Source organism: Acipenser ruthenus, chromosome 18 (genome assembly GCF_902713425.1).
Source record: "Acipenser ruthenus chromosome 18, fAciRut3.2 maternal haplotype, whole genome shotgun sequence".
NCBI classification, from domain to species: Eukaryota; Metazoa; Chordata; class Actinopteri; order Acipenseriformes; family Acipenseridae; genus Acipenser; species Acipenser ruthenus.
Genome location: NC_081206.1, coordinates 24,687,175 through 24,709,997, shown reverse-complemented (window position 1 = coordinate 24,709,997; position 22,823 = coordinate 24,687,175). Strand labels below are relative to the sequence as shown.

At 36.5% G+C, this 22,823-nt stretch overlaps 1 protein-coding gene across 1 annotated transcript; it reads right to left on the bottom strand.

Annotated features, from left to right (window-relative positions):
- Positions 1 to 114: 114 nt before the first annotated feature.
- Positions 115 to 17,021, bottom strand: LOC117422047 (glutamate carboxypeptidase 2-like). The gene is made up of 7 exons (XM_058991657.1): positions 16,740 to 17,021; positions 15,217 to 15,508; positions 14,112 to 14,237; positions 13,724 to 13,907; positions 6,249 to 6,342; positions 6,065 to 6,160; positions 115 to 325 (listed from the first exon to the last, which is right to left on the bottom strand). Exons 1-7 carry the CDS (start codon positions 16,943 to 16,945, stop codon positions 271 to 273), a joined length of 1,053 nt encoding a protein of 350 aa, XP_058847640.1. The 5' UTR covers positions 16,946 to 17,021; the 3' UTR covers positions 115 to 270.
- Between the last annotated feature and the right edge of the window lie 5,802 nt (positions 17,022 to 22,823).

Genomic DNA, 22,823 nt, shown 5'->3' with positions numbered 1-22,823 from the left:
AAATTGTCAAACCTACAGACAGACAGACAGACATACAATGGCATCCACTTACCCCCTTGGCAGGGAATTTCATCCCCAGTGGGGAGTAAAAAACCAAATGATAACATCCCTTAAGTACTTGTCACTAGTTGGTTATCAGATTCGACATAGCATACTGTGCATCTTGTGTTTGCAGGAGCAGTAACTGCTCCTTTAATTACTGTACCATCTTTCAGCAGTTCCCCAAAAGCTCTACTGAGTTCCATCATAGCTGCAGAGGCACTGGAGGGGTCAACAGCTCCGAACACCCAGGCGTCTCGATAGTTTCCAAGGACAACATATTGATCTGCAGTTAAAAGTATATTCCAGCCATTAGGATAGTAAAACTCAACCTTGGAATCCTCTATAGATTACATTCAGGGTACATATTAGAGGTTTCAATGAGACAGAAAAAGACAGGCCGGACTCCAACCGAGAGAGCCTTCCTTATGGAGTTGAGGCTAACCCTAATGGTCTCCGGGCCCATGAAAAGGCGGTCCTTTGACTTCTCTGAGAGTTGTTATAGGCTCGGCCTCGCAACTGGGTCCCAATTAGTGACCAGGTTCGACCCTCAGAGGACGGAATGCCTCATACGAAGCCTTGACGTAAGGAAGAAAAGAGAATCGGAAAGAACACTAAGAGTAAGAGGATCACGTCCCAGAAGGGTAAAGAAGGAAGTAAGCAGAACCTTCTTTCTTGAGGCAAGATAAAGCGCATGAGCTGCGAAAGAATAGTGTGGCCGGTGGTCCCCTCTGACCACATGAAGAACCTGCAGAGTTACTGGAACTCCAAATCAGGGAAGTGAGACTCACTATCCCCCCCAAAAGATGGGCCTTTTCCCCTTTAAACTGCTAGGTTTAATTATTAAGACAATTCTCCAGGGCAAAGAACAATCATGTATCAGACTTTTACTTGTATCTGATTTTTGGAATTGCTTCAAGCTGTTTATTATTTTTTTTTTTTAAGTAATAAAATCCAAAGAAGCAGCTACATATTTTGCGTTTAGCTTAGCAATACTATTCTTATTTATATTGCGAGACAAGACCCAAAGCAATATGATCGTCATCACCAGGATTATTATAGTTTAAAATTAGTCTGGTCTACAATTGTATTAACAAATAAAAATGTTGTAAGAGTTTGTCTTTTTTTTTTTTTTTTTTTGATGTACCAATAACACAACGACTCACTTGATGCCTGTGGGAGAACCAGCTCAGAAAAATAAGTTCTCCAAGGTAGTGAGAGAAAGATTAAGAAGTGTGAGGGTCTGGAACCAACTCCCCTGTAATGTTGTTGAAGCTGATGCCCTGGGATCCTTCAAGAAGCTGCTTGATGAGATTCTGGGATCAATAAGCTACTAACAACCAAACAAGCAAGATGGGCCGAATGGCCTCCTCTCATTTGTAAACTTTCTTATGTTCTTATGTTCTAATGTGGAAACACATTAAAGAAAAGTCCCCAAGAGAAAAGCCAGCTTCTTTATCATTAATCCTAATATACCCCACTAGTCATGTTGTAATGAGCAATCATCTGTCAGTGTATAGATATTTGCATTCCAGTACTTCTTTAGAAGCAAATTTATTTGAACAGTAATTATCTGATCCTACCTACAGCACTAGCAAAGGCTGTTTTTGTACTTATTCAACATTTTTGTCTTATGTACACCTTTACATACTTTGTTCAGTAACTAAAGAAATAAATAAGGCAAATAAATGACAAAAGCAGTATTTAATCTGTTAAATTGCTTAAAGTCATTCAAATACAGCAGAAAAGATGTGTTGATGCTAATTGGATCATGCACTCTTCTCTTCTGAAGATTAATTTAAAAAATGAATGACCACTCTATTCCATATGTCTACAGTGTATGCTTCCATATCTGTTCTTTAATCACATTCTGAATGCATGAACATTTAATTCATTCACACAGACTCATCCCATTATGCTTGCTTCCTAATCAGATTTCAGTGCTACAAAATCAGAATATAAAATAAACTGACCATCAAGACAATATGGAAGTCTTGTCTTTATCTATGATTCGGCAGGTCAAGGCAATTCATTTTAAGAATTTTTAAAGAGCTGCAGTAAGTCAAGTGTTTTCTGTTACATCTGTTGCTTTCATTCAATCTTACTTATGGCGTGGAGAATGTGTTTGGACTCGGTTTTTAAAAAAAAAACTATTGCATTACATGAAATTACTTTTTTTAGCAAAAGAGTTCTTGTGCATGTCTTGTGAATCTACCTTTCTAAATGGTCTTATTCTGTATGATGTATTCAAAGTCTTATTTTTTTGTATTCTATACTGTATGACATTAAAGTAGAAATCATTTCATTTAAAAGATTTTCTTCCCATGTGGTATATATGGTGCATATCTAAAAACAGCAGGTTTCATCTGTGGGGTGAAATGACCTTAATGTGTCAACATCACGTTGTTACCACCTGCAATGACAGGGCCTTGCATTTTAAACAATGCTGCACAGCAGCTAATGAAATCAATGATGCCTTTTAAATGTTATTTATGCATACTAGGAAACATTTTGAGAAGAAAATTGGGGAGCTGTGTAGAGGTACAGTATGGTCCTCAGCACAGGGAGAGAGCTTCAGCTTCAACCAAGTGTCTTATCTGGGTATGGATCTTACTCATCCCATTGTGGCAGCAGTGTGGAGTAGTGGTTAGGGCTCTGGACTCTTGACCGGAGGGTTGTGGGTTCAATCCCCAGTGGGGGACACTGCTGTTGTACCCTTGAGCAAGGTACTTTACCTAAATTGCTTAAGTAAAAACCCAACTGTATAAATGGGTAATTGTATGTAAAAATAATGTGATATCTTGTAACAATTGTAAGTCGCCCTGGATAAGGGCACCTGCTAAGAAATAAATAATACTCATTTAAAAGTGATTGAAATCTATTTTGACATTGCTGGTGGCTGTATACACAATAAAATCAACAATTATTTCAGCACTATCGTTGTATATCTTGTGTACAGTGATAGATGCATACAAGCCATCCCGTTTTATTTTATCTGCACGGATTCCCCTAGACCTTATTTTTGCTCCTACACTTTTTTTACCTTTGTAAATTTACATTGTTCATTTAGCAGTGTTCCCATGGTTTGCCATGCTTCTTAATATGCTTTACTATACTGTACATCTCAGGACCTTACAATGCGTACCTATGCTTTAGCATGCTTTATTACACTTTGCTATGGTTTTGCTATAGTACACTTTTATAAGGGTAAACATCAGTTATCTGTTGGTTTTTCTGACAACCACCCTCTTCTGTTTTTGCATACTGTACATTGAGCATGACCTTATCAGCAAAACTGTAATTCTTGACCAAATGCAGAGAGTCAGTCAATATACAGTACTGAAGTACAGTCACACCATACATATAGCTATTTATTTTCTTTTATTGATTGGTTTATAATCCAATGTGACCGTTAGTGCTGACTGATCTTTCATATAGACATCTGATGAATCAATTGGTTATTTAATGGTTTGAAAGTGAAATTTAATTAGATTGACCTTTTGCCCATTCATGTGGGATCAGAAAAGTCTACATGCACCCAGTCCTGTACATGATGGCTACATGCACCTGTTGATACACAGCCCTGCCTGCCTGAGATGATTATCGGACACAATTAACCTTTTCAAGCAGCTTCGTCTTAGCTTGTTTTAATAATGTTATTTATTTTAATGAGAGCTGCTAATAACCTATATTATATGGAAGCATTCCAGAATTGACAGAATAATTTATATACAATGGAGATTACTTCTAAAAAGCATTACTAGAAAATAAATCATATATGCTGGTAAATAGTTCTTAAATGGAATATCTGAGTTGTTTAATAAGTTTTTTTTTTCCTCTTCACAGTAAAAGTGCAAATTACATGCAGGAACCAGAGAAGCTTTAAAAAAAGAAAACTCCAAGTTTAATCTTTCTAGCATTAGTCACTTTCTGCCAAAATGATAGACAACCACTAGTCTCTGAGCCCAAAGCATCTGGGATTTAATCTGTGTCACAATTACTCTCATCCATCTCTTCCAATCCATCTCATAATTAGCTGCCTTCCTTTTTTTTATCAGTTTTTAAAGGTCAGATTTTTCAAAGGCTAAAGTTGTGTTGCTTAAAGAATCTGCCATTATATCATTACCACTATTCTCTGAATAATGTGACAATAAAAGCATTCCTACTAAATCAACTGTACAAAGCAAAACTAAAAGCAGCCTTCAACATTATAGAATCCATTCGACTTCTATAATATAACCTTGGAATATAGTGTTCTATATAAAACCATCCCTATTACCAGCAATTGAAGAACAAGCTGCCACACGAGTGCAAAGCAGGTGCAGCACCTTCAGCCATGTTGACCCAGAATGAAGATGATGTAATGTCCTGGACTGCAGCCTGCCTTTTAAACAATGCATACAGCTTCAGTAGAAGTTGGTGCTAACCAAAATTGACACGTAAATCTGAAACATCACTAAGTTGTTTTTAAAGTTCCCAGGGATGACGGATAAACATCACAAGCGTCTAATGTTTATGAAAGGTATTGTAATACCCTTTAACAATGTTATGCTGCTTCTTTAACGTAGGCCTATTTACATGTAGGGCCTGTAAAATTTGTCAGTAGTAGTTTGTTTTTTGTTTTTTCTAATTTGTATGCGAGAGCCTATGCGGTTATGTCTAAATCCTTTAGTTTCAGAGACTTTTCCATTTGAATTTGAATGCTCACAGAAAAAAAGTAAATATTTATTTTAATATCTGCATTGTTTTGGGGGGGATTAACTTTTTTTTTTTTAAGCTACCAATAAATTCACCAGGAAACTACTGTGAGTTGCCATGGAGACATCTGCTGATTTCTTTCTACATCACCATACAGTCCTGAGTACTTCCATCTTTTTTTCAAATGTAGCCAACCTGAAAAGCATTATCATGTGCCTTGGAATTATACTTATCTGCCACAGCCAGACTGCTAATAATACCTTTTGTAATGTACTAATGAATGAGTTTGCAGCATATTTTCCAAGTATGTGCACATACATTTTTCAAAGCTTGGAGAAGAACTCTGATTGACTTGATTGGTAAACCTCATGTGGTGCTGAAAATACTGTGCCCAGGGAGAGCCCATATTCATCCCCAGCAAGTTTACTATTGAGAGACTGAAGAAAGCAGACAGGCACTAAATGAATTTTGTAAAGCATTTTAAATCCTGGAAACTTCTGAGCCCCTTACAGCAAACTAAGAATGAAGTGCAAGATGCAAATAAAACTACTAAGTATTTCCACAATTAACTCCTGCCCAATGTATGTGAATCCTCAGCAGGTCATTGCTGGATTAATGATTTTGGTTCTTGGTCAATGGCCAAAACAGAGGCTATTTTGACCTATTTGCCATTCACAGATTTACTTTAAACGCAATAGGAACCAAGTTCATTGTTTGATTCTACAAAATGTTATCCAAATCGGGTCATTGGTTCTACCCCGATTGTGAGAACGTCAAACAGAGAATCGTTTTGATATTCTGTGACCTTGACCGGGAGGTCAAAAGTCAAAGGTTTCACACAATCCTTGTATATGCTTTAGTCTACCTGCATAACAATGACCTCTATAACCTACTTAGTTAGTGAGTGATGGAGTGTGAAAGACAGATGGACGGAAAGTATAATTTTAGTATCTTCTCCCTGCTTTGCGGGCTGCAGATAATTATTGCAAACAGCATTTAGTCAGTAAAAAACAAAACAAAAACAGAATTTGATTTTAAGCTAACAGACCCTACCACTACTACCAAATGTACTGTGGATTGAAATAAAATATTTCATGATAAAGTACCACAGTACAACAATGGATTATCAGTATGCATTGGTTCATAACATTGTGTTACCACTGTTACTTTATGTTAAAGTGCTAACATTGACCTCTGAGTAAAGACAATATTGCACTGCCACCGATGTGCCACTACTGAAGATCATTATTAATATGGACATGAATGTTTAAAATGCCAGTGTGAAATACTGCAAAGGGTCTTAGCTGAATAAATGTTAGGTCATCACCTGTTGCTATAAGGAGGAATAAATCCTGGACCAAGTCGATATGTCACATTCAGACCCCCTTGCCATGTGCTGTTTGCTTCTGGTCCAGATATTTTTCTAAAATAGAAAAAAGAAAGGTTTGTATAATATTTCTATGATATCGTCTTGAAAATCTTTATGTATGCCACATTTAAATGTAAATTACCTGAGGTATTTAATAGCATCATCATATCCTATTGGAGTAACTGGGATCGCAGATACACTAAAAGAGTCACTCTCTTTTTGGTAAAATGCAGACTCTGTAGAGAATTAAAAAAAAACCACAACCAAGTCAAATGTAATTTGAAATAAACAATAGTCATATGATTTAAAGTGCTAAAAGTAACATGATATTGATGAACAAAAACACCATTGTTCTTCAGATGATTTGTGTATTTGCTATATTAAATAAACAGGGTGGTAAGTCAGTACTGATATTCATATAAATGTTAGAAAACACACGTGAATGACATGGAAATATGTAGCCCAGTATCTCTGCTTTCAGTCTGAAATGAGCTTGAATACCTAAAGGACTCTCTGGGACATTCTGGAGAATAGACTCCTTTGAGGAATGGTCATTAAAGTTCACACATTTAAACTTGGTGACTGATGCAATTCTGTAACCATTTGAGTAGCAATTAAGACTTGCTTTAACAACCTGGTGTCATCTTAGACTTGGCTGCATGTCTATACAAATCAGCAGCATGTTGTTTTCTAAATAAAATCTTGTCTCTAACTGGAAAGATCCATTCATTATAATGTATATAATAACCTTGTATAGATTTCAATACATTACATTTGGGAATAATCATGTTATAAGACTACCTATTTTTTATCTATATATATATATATATATATATATATATATATATATATATATATATATATATATATATATTAGGAGCAATGACCTGCATGCCTTATGTTTAGCCTACCCACACTGTCTAAATCATGCAAGATTATGTTGAAACCATGTAATTGCCTTTCACTTCATTCACAATCTCATTGTCACACTATTTAGGTAGTATGTTTAGATATTGTTAGTTTTTCAAATAGGGAGTATGAAGAACAAACGGACAACCAGACAAATGGATGATACGTACTAATATATATATATATATATATATATATATATATATATATATATATATATATATATATATATATATATATATATTATAGTGTGGCTGAAGATAAAAAAAATTCCTTTGTGAATGCAATCCTATATTTGGACAACTTAAAAAACTTAAAAAGATTTTTTGACACTTGTTACCTATTGATACAACAGAATTCATTTAAGCTTCATTTTCAAAAGGCTTGAAATGCCCAGAAATGCATTACAGCAATTATTAATAATTCACTGTTCTTTTCATTCTGCTTTCTGGGGGAATTGCTAGAGAAACAGACAAAATAACATAATTGCCAATATCTAGGCCATGCTAATTATATAATTTGCAACAAAGACATCAGAAAAAAACAACCTTTCAGTACATACTGTACTGTAATTAGATAAATGGGCCTCATTGCCAACAAGTGCCCCAAAACTGTTGTGTGCCGTACAGTATTTAAATATGTATAGCCATATTTAAATACACTAAAATATGTTGCACTTGCATTAGAAATATGTAACTAATGGTAATATCCTATGTTTGTAAGTCCTGCTTTGCACAAGATTATGAACTCAAATAAAAAGTGTGTTTGTTGTAGCAGTAGTATTTAAGTTTTAGATTGTTTCTTTTTTAATTTTTTGGTGCAAAGTAAAATGTCATATTGAGACACACTGCACTTTATAATCTAATAGTAAATCACGAAAAAAAATTGACCTCTGACAGTATTGTAAGTCGATAGCAATTGTTTTTAATCTATCCTACAAGCACTGAAAAACCATGTAGTGCAGGTAGAACTGAGCAAATCAGATGAATCAGTGCACAGTATATACCTAGCTGTTGTAAAACCCACTCATTCTTTTCAAACTCTTCCGGCTTTGACCTACCACCATTTTCTATTTGCAACACATCCATTTTCATTTCCTGTTCTCTTACCAGCCACAGAGCAGGTTTGTCTCTACAAGCATACACAGTGACATAATAGCCCCAGAACCCCGCTGGAGTGAAAGGACCTTTCTTCAGTGATTACTTGCAGTAGCTGCAATAATCCAATACCACAAATCAATTCAGATATACATAAACACGGCAAGATCAATTCTGCAAAAATATATTGAATAGCAAATCATTAAAGTGACAAAATAAAATAACAGAATTGTAAACGTGGGTGAATGTTAATATAGAAATACAAATAAGTATTGTGTCGTCTCTAAGCCGAAATGTTATTATGCCCTCTTAGCCATTCTGTATAGAATCTAAACAGAGCAGAACAAAAAGAAGCATGTAACACTGTTAGTGAAGCTCTTATACAGAATATAACAAAGACACAGCCATAAAAACATTATATAATGAATATGTGCACTTTAAAAGAATTCATTACAGCAGGTATCTACATGCACACTAGCTAGTCCAGCCAGTACAGTATTAGTCTAACATTGTGGTTAATCAGACTTGAATAACAGTGTACATTATACTATATTTATTATGAAAACGAATATAAACTTTTGGATTGGAATGCATATTTAGTCTGTTTATTTAACATTTGCCCTCCAGAATACACCACCAGCTTTAAATGAAGGTTTGGGTTGCAGCACCTTGTGATTAAAGGCTAACATTTGTATTTACTTTTATGGTCAATGAGAAAAATATTTACAGCTGTTGATGAGGGGTACAGTAGAGAATTGCATATTGATTTTGAGGACGACTGCAGTCAAAGTTCACTGTGTACATTCTTATCACCCAGGGGTTCCACAAAAAAAAAAAAAAACTTTTACACTCTCACACTTCCCCAATTGAATGCATCTGTCCTTGTGGATCAGAACCCCTACCCACAAGTTTGGTAATCTATAATGATAATTACTAACTGCAAGCCAATAAGGAACATTTTACAAACATAATAACCATTACTATTATATTGGTAATGTTAATTGGACATGTAAAAGATCAATGCCAAACACAAACACTAGACATCTTCATTTGCTGTACATAGTTGAATAGATCATTAATAAATATAAGAGTAGACAGGTTTATTGATAGATGAACTGATGTATACATAAATAGATGGATGGAGTACAGTATGTATTGACTTGCCTGTTATGTGTTTCGATGTGATACAACATACCCTCACTGGACACCAATGCAACGAATATAATTCATACATTTTGATTTTTTTTCTTAATACAATCATTTATTTTTTGTACTGTTTTTCCTTTTTGAAGGCTTAAAACTCTGCTTTCTCATATTTACAAATCAGAACTGTGTCTTGCACCCTACAAGTCCTATGCTTTTCTGTCAGATTTAATTTTGTAAAGCACTGTGTAATGGGTAACCATAAAAATAAATACACACAGCCATGTGATCAGCCAACATTTGAAATGTTGTAATAATAAACAATATATTATATACCAGATATGACAAAGTCCCCAATCTTGTCATAGCCATTGTCATTTTTGACCAAAATCCATTAGAACTAGACTGGATCTGGTTTTATTGATACACAATACATTTGGCAGTAGCAAACACGAATATCTTATTAATTATTATTATTATTTATTTCTTAGCAGACGCCCTTATCCAGGGCGACTTACAATTGTTACAACATATCACATTATACATTATTTCACATTATACAGATATCACATTATTTTTACATACAATTACCCATTTATACAGTTGGGTTTTTACTGGAGCAATCTAGGTAAAGTACCTTGCTCAAGGGTACAACAGCAGTGTCCCTCACTGGGGATTGAACCCACAACCCTCCGGTCAAGAGTCCAGAGCCCTAACCACTACTCCACACTGCTGCTATTAATGATTTCCACTAATCAAGAGAAGGCAAATACGTAATCAAAAAGGCTGCTGGTCTGGACGAGTTGATTTGGCTGCTCTTTAGATCATGCTTCATCACAAGAATATACCTAAATAGCAGCCAATTCGACCAACCAAACATGTAAAATCCCCCCACGCTGGTCTATTCTCTGTAAATGGTGACCCCTTAGAAAGCTTTTCACACACACATACTCCACTGTTCTGCAGTTGTAACTCTGTGTTTGTTCTAGTATGTGAAACTAACACATTTTTTCCCAGTATAATTAAACAAGTTGAAGGAGTAGCGTGTCTGAATAATTGACACACCCCTACGGTGTTCTGGATTACAGTAATTGAAAGCAATATTATGATTCACAACACACAGTGAAACATAAGTTGCTGTATTTTTTTGTCCACTTATCATAGGTACTGTAATGAATTACCTATGCTTGGGATGTGACACAAACCTCGGCCACTAGGTGCTCCATTGTGAACCCTCTACCACAGCTCCAAGAGAGGAGCAGTAGGGCACACCACATCACGTCACGCACATAACATCAGGAACCATCACAGTATCAAATCAGAATTTCATTTTTTAATATCACAAGCTACAAATGTGGTCCAATACTCTGTGGGTGACTCATATTTTCTATTTGAGCTCCTGTAACTGTAATTGAGCAGCTGACATTTACAACAGCCAAACAAACTGCCTGAGTGGCTGACTATATTAGTTGAAATTCATTCTTTGGGTTTATAATGTATATTGGGAGTCATGCGCCATGCTGATGACATTAATGTTGCCATAACAGAATGAAAAACCGAATTACACAAACATGAATGGACAGTAATAGCCCTTCCTGACATCAGAGGTTAAGAATATTTTTTTGGGGTTTATATAGCAAATTCATTGAATATTTGGATCAAATTATTTTATATTGTAGTTGTCATAATGTTGTTGCTGTACTCACCCTGCCTTTGTTTTGTTTTTTCAATTATGTTGGTCTTTCCACCATGATGGATTGCATGGAATCCCAGAATCCATGCAATCATCCAAGCAGAATCATTCAACCAATCATTAGCCTCACCTGATGCCTGTAATTGTTTAACAGTTTACCTGCTGGATGTGATCCAGAATCCCATCGAAGGAAACTCATTGTTTCAATCAGTTACCCATGTTTAGCGTAACTCCTCTCAACAAAAGACAGGCTTCAGGATACAAGCATCTCCACTATTGAGCTCTGATATTGCAGATTTACCTACACAAGTAAAAGCAGACCGTTTTTGTGTTCATTCAAAGGTCAGCACCTTGGAAAGCACAGAGTGCAGTACTGTGGTGTACCCCAGGCAGGCAGGACGTTCTAGCCCACAGGGAAAACACATTAGCTATAAATCTTGTTGTGAAATGAGAAGGCAATTCTGCTGTTGATGCTGTTAGTAGGAATTAATTCCCCAGTATGGTCCTGTGGCCTAGGGACAAATATTTATAGCTGTAGGTTAACAGCCAAGAAGATGCCTGCAAGCTGCTAGCACCAGAGAATATTACAAAGTTTAAACGCTAATACTAAAGTACAAACATTTCAGAAATAAGACGTTTTACTACAGAATACAAGTGTAAAGTCATTGTACTGTAGTGTACTTTTTAATACCGGGCCCTGTCACAATGTATTATACTTTCCAAGTTTACTGTGCTGGTAATACCTTTAGGAGAATGACGTTTACTTTATTATTTGCAGGGTCTGGAATAACAATTAGTGCAATCAGCCACCTGGTTCAGCTTCAAACTGCAACAGCAGCACAGCTATTTCTGAAAGTAATGTGCCGGAAAGATGCAGCATCTGGTATTACACAGCATGAAAAGAGAGACTGCCTTGGAGATTCATGGTGTGTGTTGTTTTAGAGAAATTAGGAAAACCTGAAATCACATGGCTTGCATGAAAGACGTATCTAAGAGAGGCAAACTAAATGAAACTCCAGTGGAGCAGCTTCATTTTGAGAGCTCAGTCTGTTTCTGTGTCGCAAACGCAGGAGAAGAGATCAACGATTTTGCTTTGTTGTTATTACTTTGTTTTATATTTGAACCCCATGCTATAACAGACGGTGTGAATGATCTTCTACTGTATGTAAATGACTCAGAACTCCTTTGCATCTTCTCCATCTCATAGCCCTTCATCCCTGTGCTGAGTTGCTTTTTTCAGAAACAATCACACTGACAAAAACAATATTTGGTGCTCTGCCCTGATAGTGCTGGGATGTGTTTGTACAATAAGGAGCAAAAAATGGTCAATCAACCTCATGGTTTTGTGCCTTACCTAACAAATAGGTCAGCTATCCACCTATTAGGTTTCTATTGTTTAAATGAATAATATGTCAAGGCCAACAACTTCAATAACATGTCATCTAATTGTTCATCATGTTTTACAGTAATTACCACAACGTATGTTCATTGTTCTTATCAACATGAGCACTGATTAAAGTTAACAATTACCTCAGCTGATCAATACTGAATCTAATGTTGTATTGAAACTAGAAAATGTCTGTTCCATTGATATTTGACACATTTCAGTTGTAATTATCTACACATCATTCTAAAACAACCTGATTCTGACAGTTATTCCTGTGTAACACGTACAACAAACACTGAGCAGTAAAGTTGGATTGTTTAAACATAGTGTTACGATACCACATTAGTTAAATTGACATATCTAGGCAGTAATCATGGCATAGGTTCCCTTTTTGAAAAATAAAGTGCCGACATTGACTGTTCAAGGGATGCTACTGGTAGCCATAGAGATAGTATCTGAGTCACTTACCAGACATAACTGAAAACTTTCATAAGGAGCTCATGAAAGGTTTTACTGGCACACTTTCCAAGGACATACAGAAGAAATCAATAAAACTCAAGACTTGAGCAACAGCACTCATACTGGGACTACTCAGAATGCTTACAAAGCTAATGAAAAGTATAAAAAAAGGTAAAAATGTCATTTAAAGCTGCTTGTTATTTAAGCATGTGATCTTGAAAGAAGGAAGTACCAACATCTACAGAGTATAACACACACCATTTTGTACATTTATGTTAGTTTTATGTGGGTTGCGCATTATATACAAGGTGCACCGTATATTCTGGTTATAGTCTATAGTATACTATAGTATATAAGATGCAGCAGTTATATAACCCAAAGGCAGCTCAGTTATACACATATTCAAAAGATGGAGGCACCTAAAGGGGCCATGTGCCTGTCTAAGTGCTTGAATGAAGTGAACAGTTTTCCATTGGCTATATTCAACCAATTCCAATTAAGCACATAACAGGGCTTACTCCTTCCTTTCCTAAGCACCGAAGTGCACAATGTGTTGGTGGGTGTTCCCAGTGTTGTTTTTTATGTCTTTCTTTGGACAGGCAGGTACCATGTTTAACTTCTGGACAACTAATTTAAAGGAACAGACCTCATATTGGTTTCTATCCATTTTAAACTATAAACAAAAAAAGAGCATGCAGACTATATTTATATATTTTTCACAGCCCTTTCAAAGTAGTTGCCGTGGGATACTGATTGCTTTAATGCTAGATAAAACACTTTTAACAGTTTACTGCCATGATGCACCACAATCTTGGGGACACACAAATAAACAACACACCTTTATTGGACAGTGGAGCTGCCTGCCAACTAAAAAACTAGTGGCCTTTGTGTAAAGATATTAATATGAAAAAAATAGCCACTTTATTCACCTATTGATGGGTAATATGGTGTCAAAGGATCCCCGTCTCTGGGAAGGACAGTCCCACGCTGAACTCCTGTACCAGGCAACCACCAGTCATCAGGGTACACCCTCACCTCACTGTCAACTGCATAGTCTGCAGGGTCTGAGTACAGTACCATCCCAACACAGCCAAACTCTGCTGCATGTTTTACCTGCAAATAATATGATATGGAATCATGGCTAACCCTGCTGTTTAGATCATTCAAATAAATGCTTCAGAACATGGTCCGGGTGAGTTCACAAATGCACCCAAAACAATGAGAGCGAAGCTCAAGGTTTTTTATTTTATTTTTATGAATCCCCTTAAGTGCTTAAGTGCATGTTATAAACAAATAAAGCATTTTCATGTACTGTACCTTGTCCGCTCTGTAAATTTTCCCATAGCGAGCAATTGCAATTGTTCCATTCAGATCAATTGAAAGATTCCTCTTCATGTATGTGAAGTCTTCAATGGTCCCATAGTTTACATAAACAGGATCCCCCTACACAATTAAAAAAAAAGATATAAAAATAATTGCATATTTAAATGTACTGGAATTCATCTTTGACATTATTTTTTGTAGCACAAATCTAATTGTTTCTAAATGCTGCATATCAATAAAACATATATATATATATATATATATATATATATATATATATATATATATATATATATATATATATAGTATTGAGACATGGCATGAATCCCAGAATAACACATGCTTGTCTTTCTTAAATAAAGTAGTTGTTGCTGTTCACCGAACCAATTAGATGCACAGTGATGTTTCAGATTAGAATGGTAAATGCAATTTAAGTCAATCGTGAGGCACCAGTGCACCACTTACTGAAAGAGACACCCAGTGATATTACAAAACAAGAAAAAAAACACCCTATCATAATATATTGTAAATAGCAGAAATTATTTTAGTAATACTATAAAACCTCTTCAGTGTAACACCATACTAGTTTTGTATTTAATGTTGTAAATGTCCCTTAAAAATGTATACTCCAAAATAATTATATGCATAGTATCTTCTAGAAGTTAAGTATCTTCTAGAAGCTTGAGTTACATTTTGGTCACACCAGGTGGTTTACATAGGCTGCTCCAACTTAGAACTGCTCAGCACAAAGCTGCCCTTCTGCTAATGAGCCAGCTGAACAGTATCGGTTGTTAAACTAATAGAAAAATAATAATCTCTCACTACTGGGACTACTGTCCCCCCAAACACTCCCACATTAGAAAACTAGCCAACCAGTGTTCTTCCAATTGCCAATTGGTAATAATGGGGTGCACTAAACCACCACCTGCACAACACCTGATTAAATCAACTCTGACAACTAATAAACAGTTTCTTTGATCTCATCTGCAATAGATATCTTTCTATCTAAAATAGGCAATTACAGATTTTCTGCAAAGGAAATTTAAGATAAAAGGATGCTAAAGCGTCTGACCCTTACACTAACACAAGAGAATCTTACCACGACAGTGCCGGGAAGAGAGTAAGCATTAAAAGGGTTTACAACAGTGGGGTCCTCCTCCTGGTCTGGGTTGAGAATTTTCTCCACCTTGGCCGACACGTCAGCTTCAGTGCCATTCTCAAGCTGAACAGCTACGTAATTTGGGTCACTGGCATTTGGATAGGAGAGTAGTACAGAGTAGGGGTAGATCCGAGCACTATCAAGGTGACTTTTCCACTCATTAAAAATATAATTAACCAGCTCTTCTTCTTCTCGGGGGCTGCCAGCGATATGAGCTTTTTGTGTGAAGTACCTGCGCAAAAAGATTGCACATCGTGAATATGCCAAGCCTCAAACCTGAACACCTTCATTTGTCTATTCAAATTCATGGAAATATGAGAATAAGAATAAGACACACTAATGACATTATGGCACATATTTAACTTGGCCCCTTCTTTACAGGCAAATAGCTACAAAAAATATTCACTACGTTGTCAAAAACATTCTTTGAAGCCAATATCATCACGGAATAAAAAAAGTGTAGAGGATTGATGGGGGAAAAGCAGGGAAGCGAGGATATAGTAAGTGGGTGGGACATGTTTGTTGGAAGTAATAGATTAAAGAGGAAACATACAGATGCATGACAAACAGCATCAAATACAAACACATTGATTCACCTACTCAACTTGAAATGTGCATACAGATCTCAAGTAGAATCCAAGGACAAACACATGAGCGTCATGTACAGAATTACGGTATGTATTTATAAGGATTGATTCAAACAACACCCTGTTCCCATTATAAACACAAAGTAGCTTTTGGTCATTGATCTTCGAGAGTTCTGAAGAGTAACCTTTCAAATATGTAGCAGTAGGTATGAAGTCTTTACCCCATCAGCATGCATACTCATATTGTTCAGCAAATGTTTGTTTCTCAGAATACATCTCACAATGATGTGTCCGGTATTTTATTAGGTTAAAGAAAACTGTAAAACTTCTACATCACACCCCTAGAGCCACAGACTGACAGCATGTCTGAACATTTTCAGGGTTCTTAGCAGGCAGGTGTTCACAAACAAAAAGTGGCTCCAACAAAAGCTGACACAAATGTCAATCACTATTATTATTATTTGTTTATTTAGCAGATGCCTTTATCCAAGGCGATTTACAGAGACTAGGGTGTGTGAACTATGCATCAGCTGCAGAGTCACTTACAACTACGTCTCACCCAAAAGACAGAGCACAAGGAGGTTAAGTGACATGCTCAGGGTCACACGATGAGTCAGTGGCTGAGGTGGGATTTGAACCGGGGACCTCTTGGTTATAAGACCATTTCTTTAACCACTGGACCACACAGGCAGGGCTGGAGCCTATTGCCAGAACAGATTACCAAGAGTGTGCTAAAGGTTGCCCATAATGTACTGTACCTGCTCTGTTCATGAATGCATTTAATCTGTGTTTGTGTGTAGATACCAGGCACAGTTAGTACCTTTAGATTATTGCCATTGCCAGTAGAAAATACGTGAGAACAAGCTGGATACCTACTTCAAGTTTTTCTCAATGTTGTCTGCACGGATTTCCTTCATGAGTCTTTCTGTGAGGCTGCTGTCTCCATCAATACTCATTCCCCTGAGCCAGCTGGGGAGGTCAGGAGGAATACCAAACTTTCCAATTAAGATTCCTAGGACTAGAAACACTACAGTACACACAACAGCTACCAGTTTCCAAGACATCATTTTCCAAGACACCATTTTCAGAAGCTCCCTGGGTTGCTATAAAAAGCTCACTACCAGCGGATGACAGAGCTGTTAAGTTTTCAAACTGTTGCCAGTGCTGTGCCTACATTTGCATAAATAGATGTTGAAAGTGTAATCCACTGAACTAAATGGCAAACTAAAGTAAATCATCTATATACGGCAGTAATGCTGAGCAAAAGTCGTAAAGTAATACAATTCAAAATGATTATGTAAAATTGGTTATTCATTAACCAATTTTAGTAAATAATCTACACAACACTGCTGCAACAAACCCTTGTGCGATATGACTTAAAGCGCCCAATAACAAAATACAAGAGAACACTCATAACATTGTATTTGCTCAGAATTCTCCTAACAGCGCATCTGATCATAAAACAAGACAAAATCATAGTGATTTGCATTGCCAGAAACACCAGTCTTCTGTAGTGCACAGAACCAGACACCTGTATTTTGATTTGAGAAGAATTGTTTGGGAACATGTTCTTTGCATGAATACAGTAGACTGCTGGAAGCAAAATGCTTAAATGCTTGAAGCCTCAGTATGTCGCTACATGCCTGGAATGTTAACATTAATATAATATTATTATTATTATTATTATTTATTTCTTAGCAGACACCCTTATCCAGGGCGACTTTTACAATTGTTACAAGATATCACATTATACATTATTTCACATTATACAGATATCACATTATTTTACATACAATTACCCATTTATACAGTTGGGTTTTTACTGGAGCAATCTAGGTAAAGTACCTTGCTCAAGGGTACAACAGCAGTGTCCCCCACTGGGGATTGAACCCACAACCTCCGGTCAAGAGTCCAGAGCCCATATTAGCAACACTGTATATATGCTGCTGTAGCAGTACACCACAGCAAGTGACAAGAATGTGAAAAGGACTGGTTGAGATACAGCACACACATTATTATACTTCATCAAAAGCAACAGGTGCATTTGAAAGCTTTCATTGTACATGTTAAATGATTCAGCTTAGCAGTGTACCTGTATTGCAAGAGCTAAATGAAACTGTAAAATAGAAAATGATTGAAAAATATTCCTTTAACTGTTCATGACACATTTTATACCAGATAGGCTCCTTCCAACGCCCCCAAGGTCATAAGTTGAGTTTCCGTCAATAGGAACTGTGAAAAAAATGCTAATAGCATGATAAAAAAGGATGAAACTGGAGATGGTCTATGAGAAGAACTGAGGTTTTGACAAGAGCAAATCTGATGTATTTAATAATAACTACAGGGTTCATTGTGTGTAAGAGGAGGTAACCTTCTTAAGACTGGACTGGATAACCCTGCTTGTATTAAAATACTTTTATCTTTCCTTTTTATTTTATTATTAAAATAATACACAGCAAATGACCTATAAACAACCAATAAAACAAACTATAATAAAATAATAGAAAAAAAGGGAAATAACCAAACATATACGCAAATGCACCCAAAGTAAAGCTCATAAAGCACTTTGAGTTACATAGTATCAGCCACCTGTTATTGTCACAGGACGAGGTTTATTAATCTGTAAGGTAAGACTGAAGGGAGGACTGGTGTGAACTAGGTTCTGATATACAATAAAAAGTAATCTCTGATTCTGATCTGTATTTTTAAACAGTTTAACATTTTAACATTTCCATATACATGTAATAAGGAAAGTCATTTACAGTTTACTTTATTTATGTAAAATAGAGAAGTCGCCCGATAAAACACAATTAGCAAAAAAACGACATAACACATTTGTATTTATATCTATTCTTTCAAAGAGTTCTGTCTCCTCAACTCTAAGGAGAAGAGACAGGAATCCAATGTAATGAGTGTCTGGATGTCAATTGTAGTTCCTAGTATACTGCAGAGAACAATTGTTTAACATTTCACTCACATGTACTGGCACTTTTTTTTTTTTAACACTGCCTTGCCCTTATCCATCTCTCAGGAAAGAACACACATCCAAGCCTGACCAATAGTGTTAGAAATCCATCGTATAACCCTCTGAAGTATATGTTCAACCACTGCTCCATTGATCCAGTAGCCTCTTGAGACTAAATAACATCAGCCCTTTATAGTAAAAATAGGGCAAGATAGAAAGGTAAACTGAGTTCAAACATTAATGCATATGGTTAGGACTGGCAATTCTGAAAAATAAATATAATACAAAGATGACCCAGATATAAACCAGAAAACATACACAAATACACCAAGCATACCTTTGCTCTACTATATGTGAACTATTTCAACAGACTATGGGTATATAGAGGTCAAACCACCAGTGTCTTGACCTAGTTAAATATTAATCTGAATGTTTCTGGAAGACCCTCACACTTTCACTCTCTAAATCGGTTACCCTATTGCTAATTAACCTATTAACCTAATGAAGGCATGATCCAAAACATCTATTTAACTGGATACATTCATAAACCATAATTCCCAAGAACTGGCACGCCGTAGTCACTTGTAAAACACCCTGTTGGGAGAAGAATTTCTGTTGGAACTAAATCAGTTATGTAAAATACATTTCTGTATTAATGCCTTGAGAACGTATTCAGAATACGTTCAAAGCGTAACACTCTCTACGGCAGCAAGCTCTAAAATACCACAGCAATTAAGCACATCTTCTATGCTGGTAATTCGAGGACACCACAGATGAGGTGTTGTGGTTGTAACAAAAGAAGACACCACTTCAGGAAAATAGAATGGCATAAAATGATGCCTCTTCTGTCAGCAAGTAGATAAGAAGCAATGCTTAAGATCTTTAAAAAAAAAAGTCAATAGTGGCCAACAACTATTACAATGACTGTTCCTGACATTAGTAATCTGGAGATAAAGTGAGCGACCAGACAGCACATCTCTTATTTAGAAAAGAGACAAATCTGATAGCCGCTGTTTGATCTGAACCGCTGAGCCCGAAAATGAAAGCTATTGTCAGTTCAGCTGAGTGAACACTCATTTGAAAGCTCCACTTTTTGATAGCATGAGATGGATGTATAGCACTTTGTTAAACAATTTTTTTGTGGTAGCTGCTTCAGTGAATGTATGAAAGGTTGTGTTATTATTGTTGCTATTTATTTATTTATTTAGTTATTTTTATTGACACATTAGCAATCTCCAAAGCAACAGCAAATTTAAATTTAAATCTAAATGGAATAATTCACAGGGTTAAGAACTGGAGAATATTGAGCCAGTTGTCTGTGTTGACATATTTTATGGTTTAAGAATATTAGATGCTTATTGTATTCTGTGTGGATGGTTCAAGAAAATGTACATAAGTTAAGACTGAAACTTTCTGCTCCCTGAAAACGTCAAACATGCACTATTGTCTGCCACAATAGCTTGATGGTGTTATTGTCCATTCATCTGCTATAATTCTTCCTAGTGCTCAGAAAATGTGTTGTATTTTTAATACTTATTTTTTACCAGTGAACCCAATTATCTATCACAACAGTATTATTAAAATATGACATGAGTGGGAGACTAGATGAAGCAACAGATGGGTACATTTTATATGAAACAGGCACAATGAGAAGTCCATGAGCAGTGAAGGATAAGTGTTGAGTAAATTCAAAACACCTTTTGTTTCCCCAGTGCACTGCTATTGACAAGTCGTGTAATGAAAACTGAATTTCCAGCCAACCATATTTGTTTTGCTGTCCTGAATAGAGCAAGCACGTGCATCGACATCAAGCATAGCACCTATTAGTTTGCACATCCATAACATGTACTCCTATCAGGCAAATTGCCTTCTCCTTACTCAATGTATTACAAGGTACATGTCAATGAATAGGCTTATAGTGACAGTAAATCTCATGGTCAAACAGCAGGTGAAAACTGTATCACTGCTCATATCATTCTTTTCCAATGGTTTAATAAGCTAAACGGAATTTGAATTGAAAGTGGTGGCCTATATTTCTTACGGTGGATTTTGTCTCATCAATAATCAGGTTAAATTATTTATAAATGTGGTACATTGTGCCAGGGTAACAAAAACGGTAGTAAAGCCAAGTAAAATCATACAGAGAGCATGATAAAACACAGGCTAGCAGGGTTGCAGCACATGCCAAGAGAAGGATATTTTCCTTAATACTCATTCCATAAATATGGTCAATTAGGAGCCAGCATGGCTGTAAATGAGAGTATGTTTAAGAACAGAGGACGTTTTTAGTGTAATGAAAGTAAGGCTCTCTTTCTGTGGGAAAGGTTTTCTCTTTGAGCAACAACAAAAGGTAGCAATTAACTATGTGTATATGGCTATATTAACACATCTGTGTGTGACATTCTGAAAGTACCTGGTCATAGTGTGTTGACTATGCATGCTGGAGTGTGGTGAATGGTACATTTTGAAATCTTCGTTCACTCAAGAAGCTGAGAGGATAAGGGTTCAGGGTTCGACGTTTTCCAATTGAATCATCAATATTTGATTTCACAAACTGACAGAGATTGAATTCAGAAGAACTTGCAAATCCCTATTTTTAGTGAATTTGTTGTGCTGTGTCTGATTCAACTGGCTTATTTTAAGCCTGTTCACAAAACTTTAATAATTCCATTAAGCTGACTTTATTGCTCGTTAAACACTTTTATTAGATGTTTATGTCAAAAAAAGTCACATGCATTATATAGCCACCAGTGTGTCTGGACTCACTTGATTACGAGTGCAAGCAAGTGTCTTAATCATGAAAAAAGCCAGGTCAGTTTGCACAAACAGCTAATAAGTTTTTAGCCTCATTTCACTGGCAGGAGTCAGAAGCCATACTGGCAGGGCATCATCAGCTAGCACTGCCTGCTACATAGTCATGTTAAAGCAGTTAACGAGGGAAAAAAAAGTAGGCTGGCATGCCAGAGACCATCTGTAGTCGACCTTAATATATCTGAGAATTATTTAGACTTCTTCAAATAAAAAAAAACAACAGGTAGGCTACTAGTAGAAATGTTGTTAAGGATGCTGTGGCAGGGCAGAGGAAAAGCCCTGTACATAAATAGCCCTGCTTGTAAATAAATGTATTGTTTATGTTTATTTCAAAACGGGTGTTATGATTTGTTCTGTGCTTGGATTTAAAAACACGATATATTAGGATTTAAAGGTCATGGTTTATTGTTGGATTAGTATGATTAAAGAATGTATTGTTTGTATTTTACAACGGGGTAACCCCCCACCCCTGTGTATAGTTTGTGTTATTTTCTTATTATGAGTTATTTATTTGGAAATGTGATGGCGAAAAAGCTGTGTTTTGTTATTGTTTGTGTGGAAGCCTCATCCAGACAAAACCTTGTGCAGAAGGTGACCATCTCCCGAGTTAATTAATTGATTAATTTGGTGCTAATCGGGAGATGATCACCAATATAAAAGCCTGCAGCTCTCCCTGTTTCAAGGTGGTTATTCAGAGGAGGAACGTGTGTGTGAAAGAGAGATGGGAGATGGGAGATGGGAGATGGGAGATGGGAGATGGGAGATGGGAGGTGGGAGATGGGAGATGGGAGATGGGAGATGGGAGATGGGAGATGGGAGATGGGAGATGGGAGGTGGGAGATGGGAGATGGGAGATGGGAGATGGGAGATGGGAGATGGGAGATGGGAGGTGGGAGATGGGAGATGGGAGATGGGAGATGGGAGATGGGAGATGGGAGAAGTAAGTCAAAGCAAAGCAAAGCAAAATGAAACTGAAAGTAAGGAAACAAGAAAGCAAGCAATTGCTACTAGTGCTGGGCAGACCAGCACGGTATTTTCTTGGGTGTCAGTGTTGGTGAGTTTGTTTTTCTTTACCTTTTTATTTTGCTCTGTGAGCAGTGTTTTCTGTTTAAATATTGAATTTGTTTTTGTTTAATAAAAACGGCGCTGCAGTGCGCTTTGTACCCGAGTTCCTGCCTGTGTGT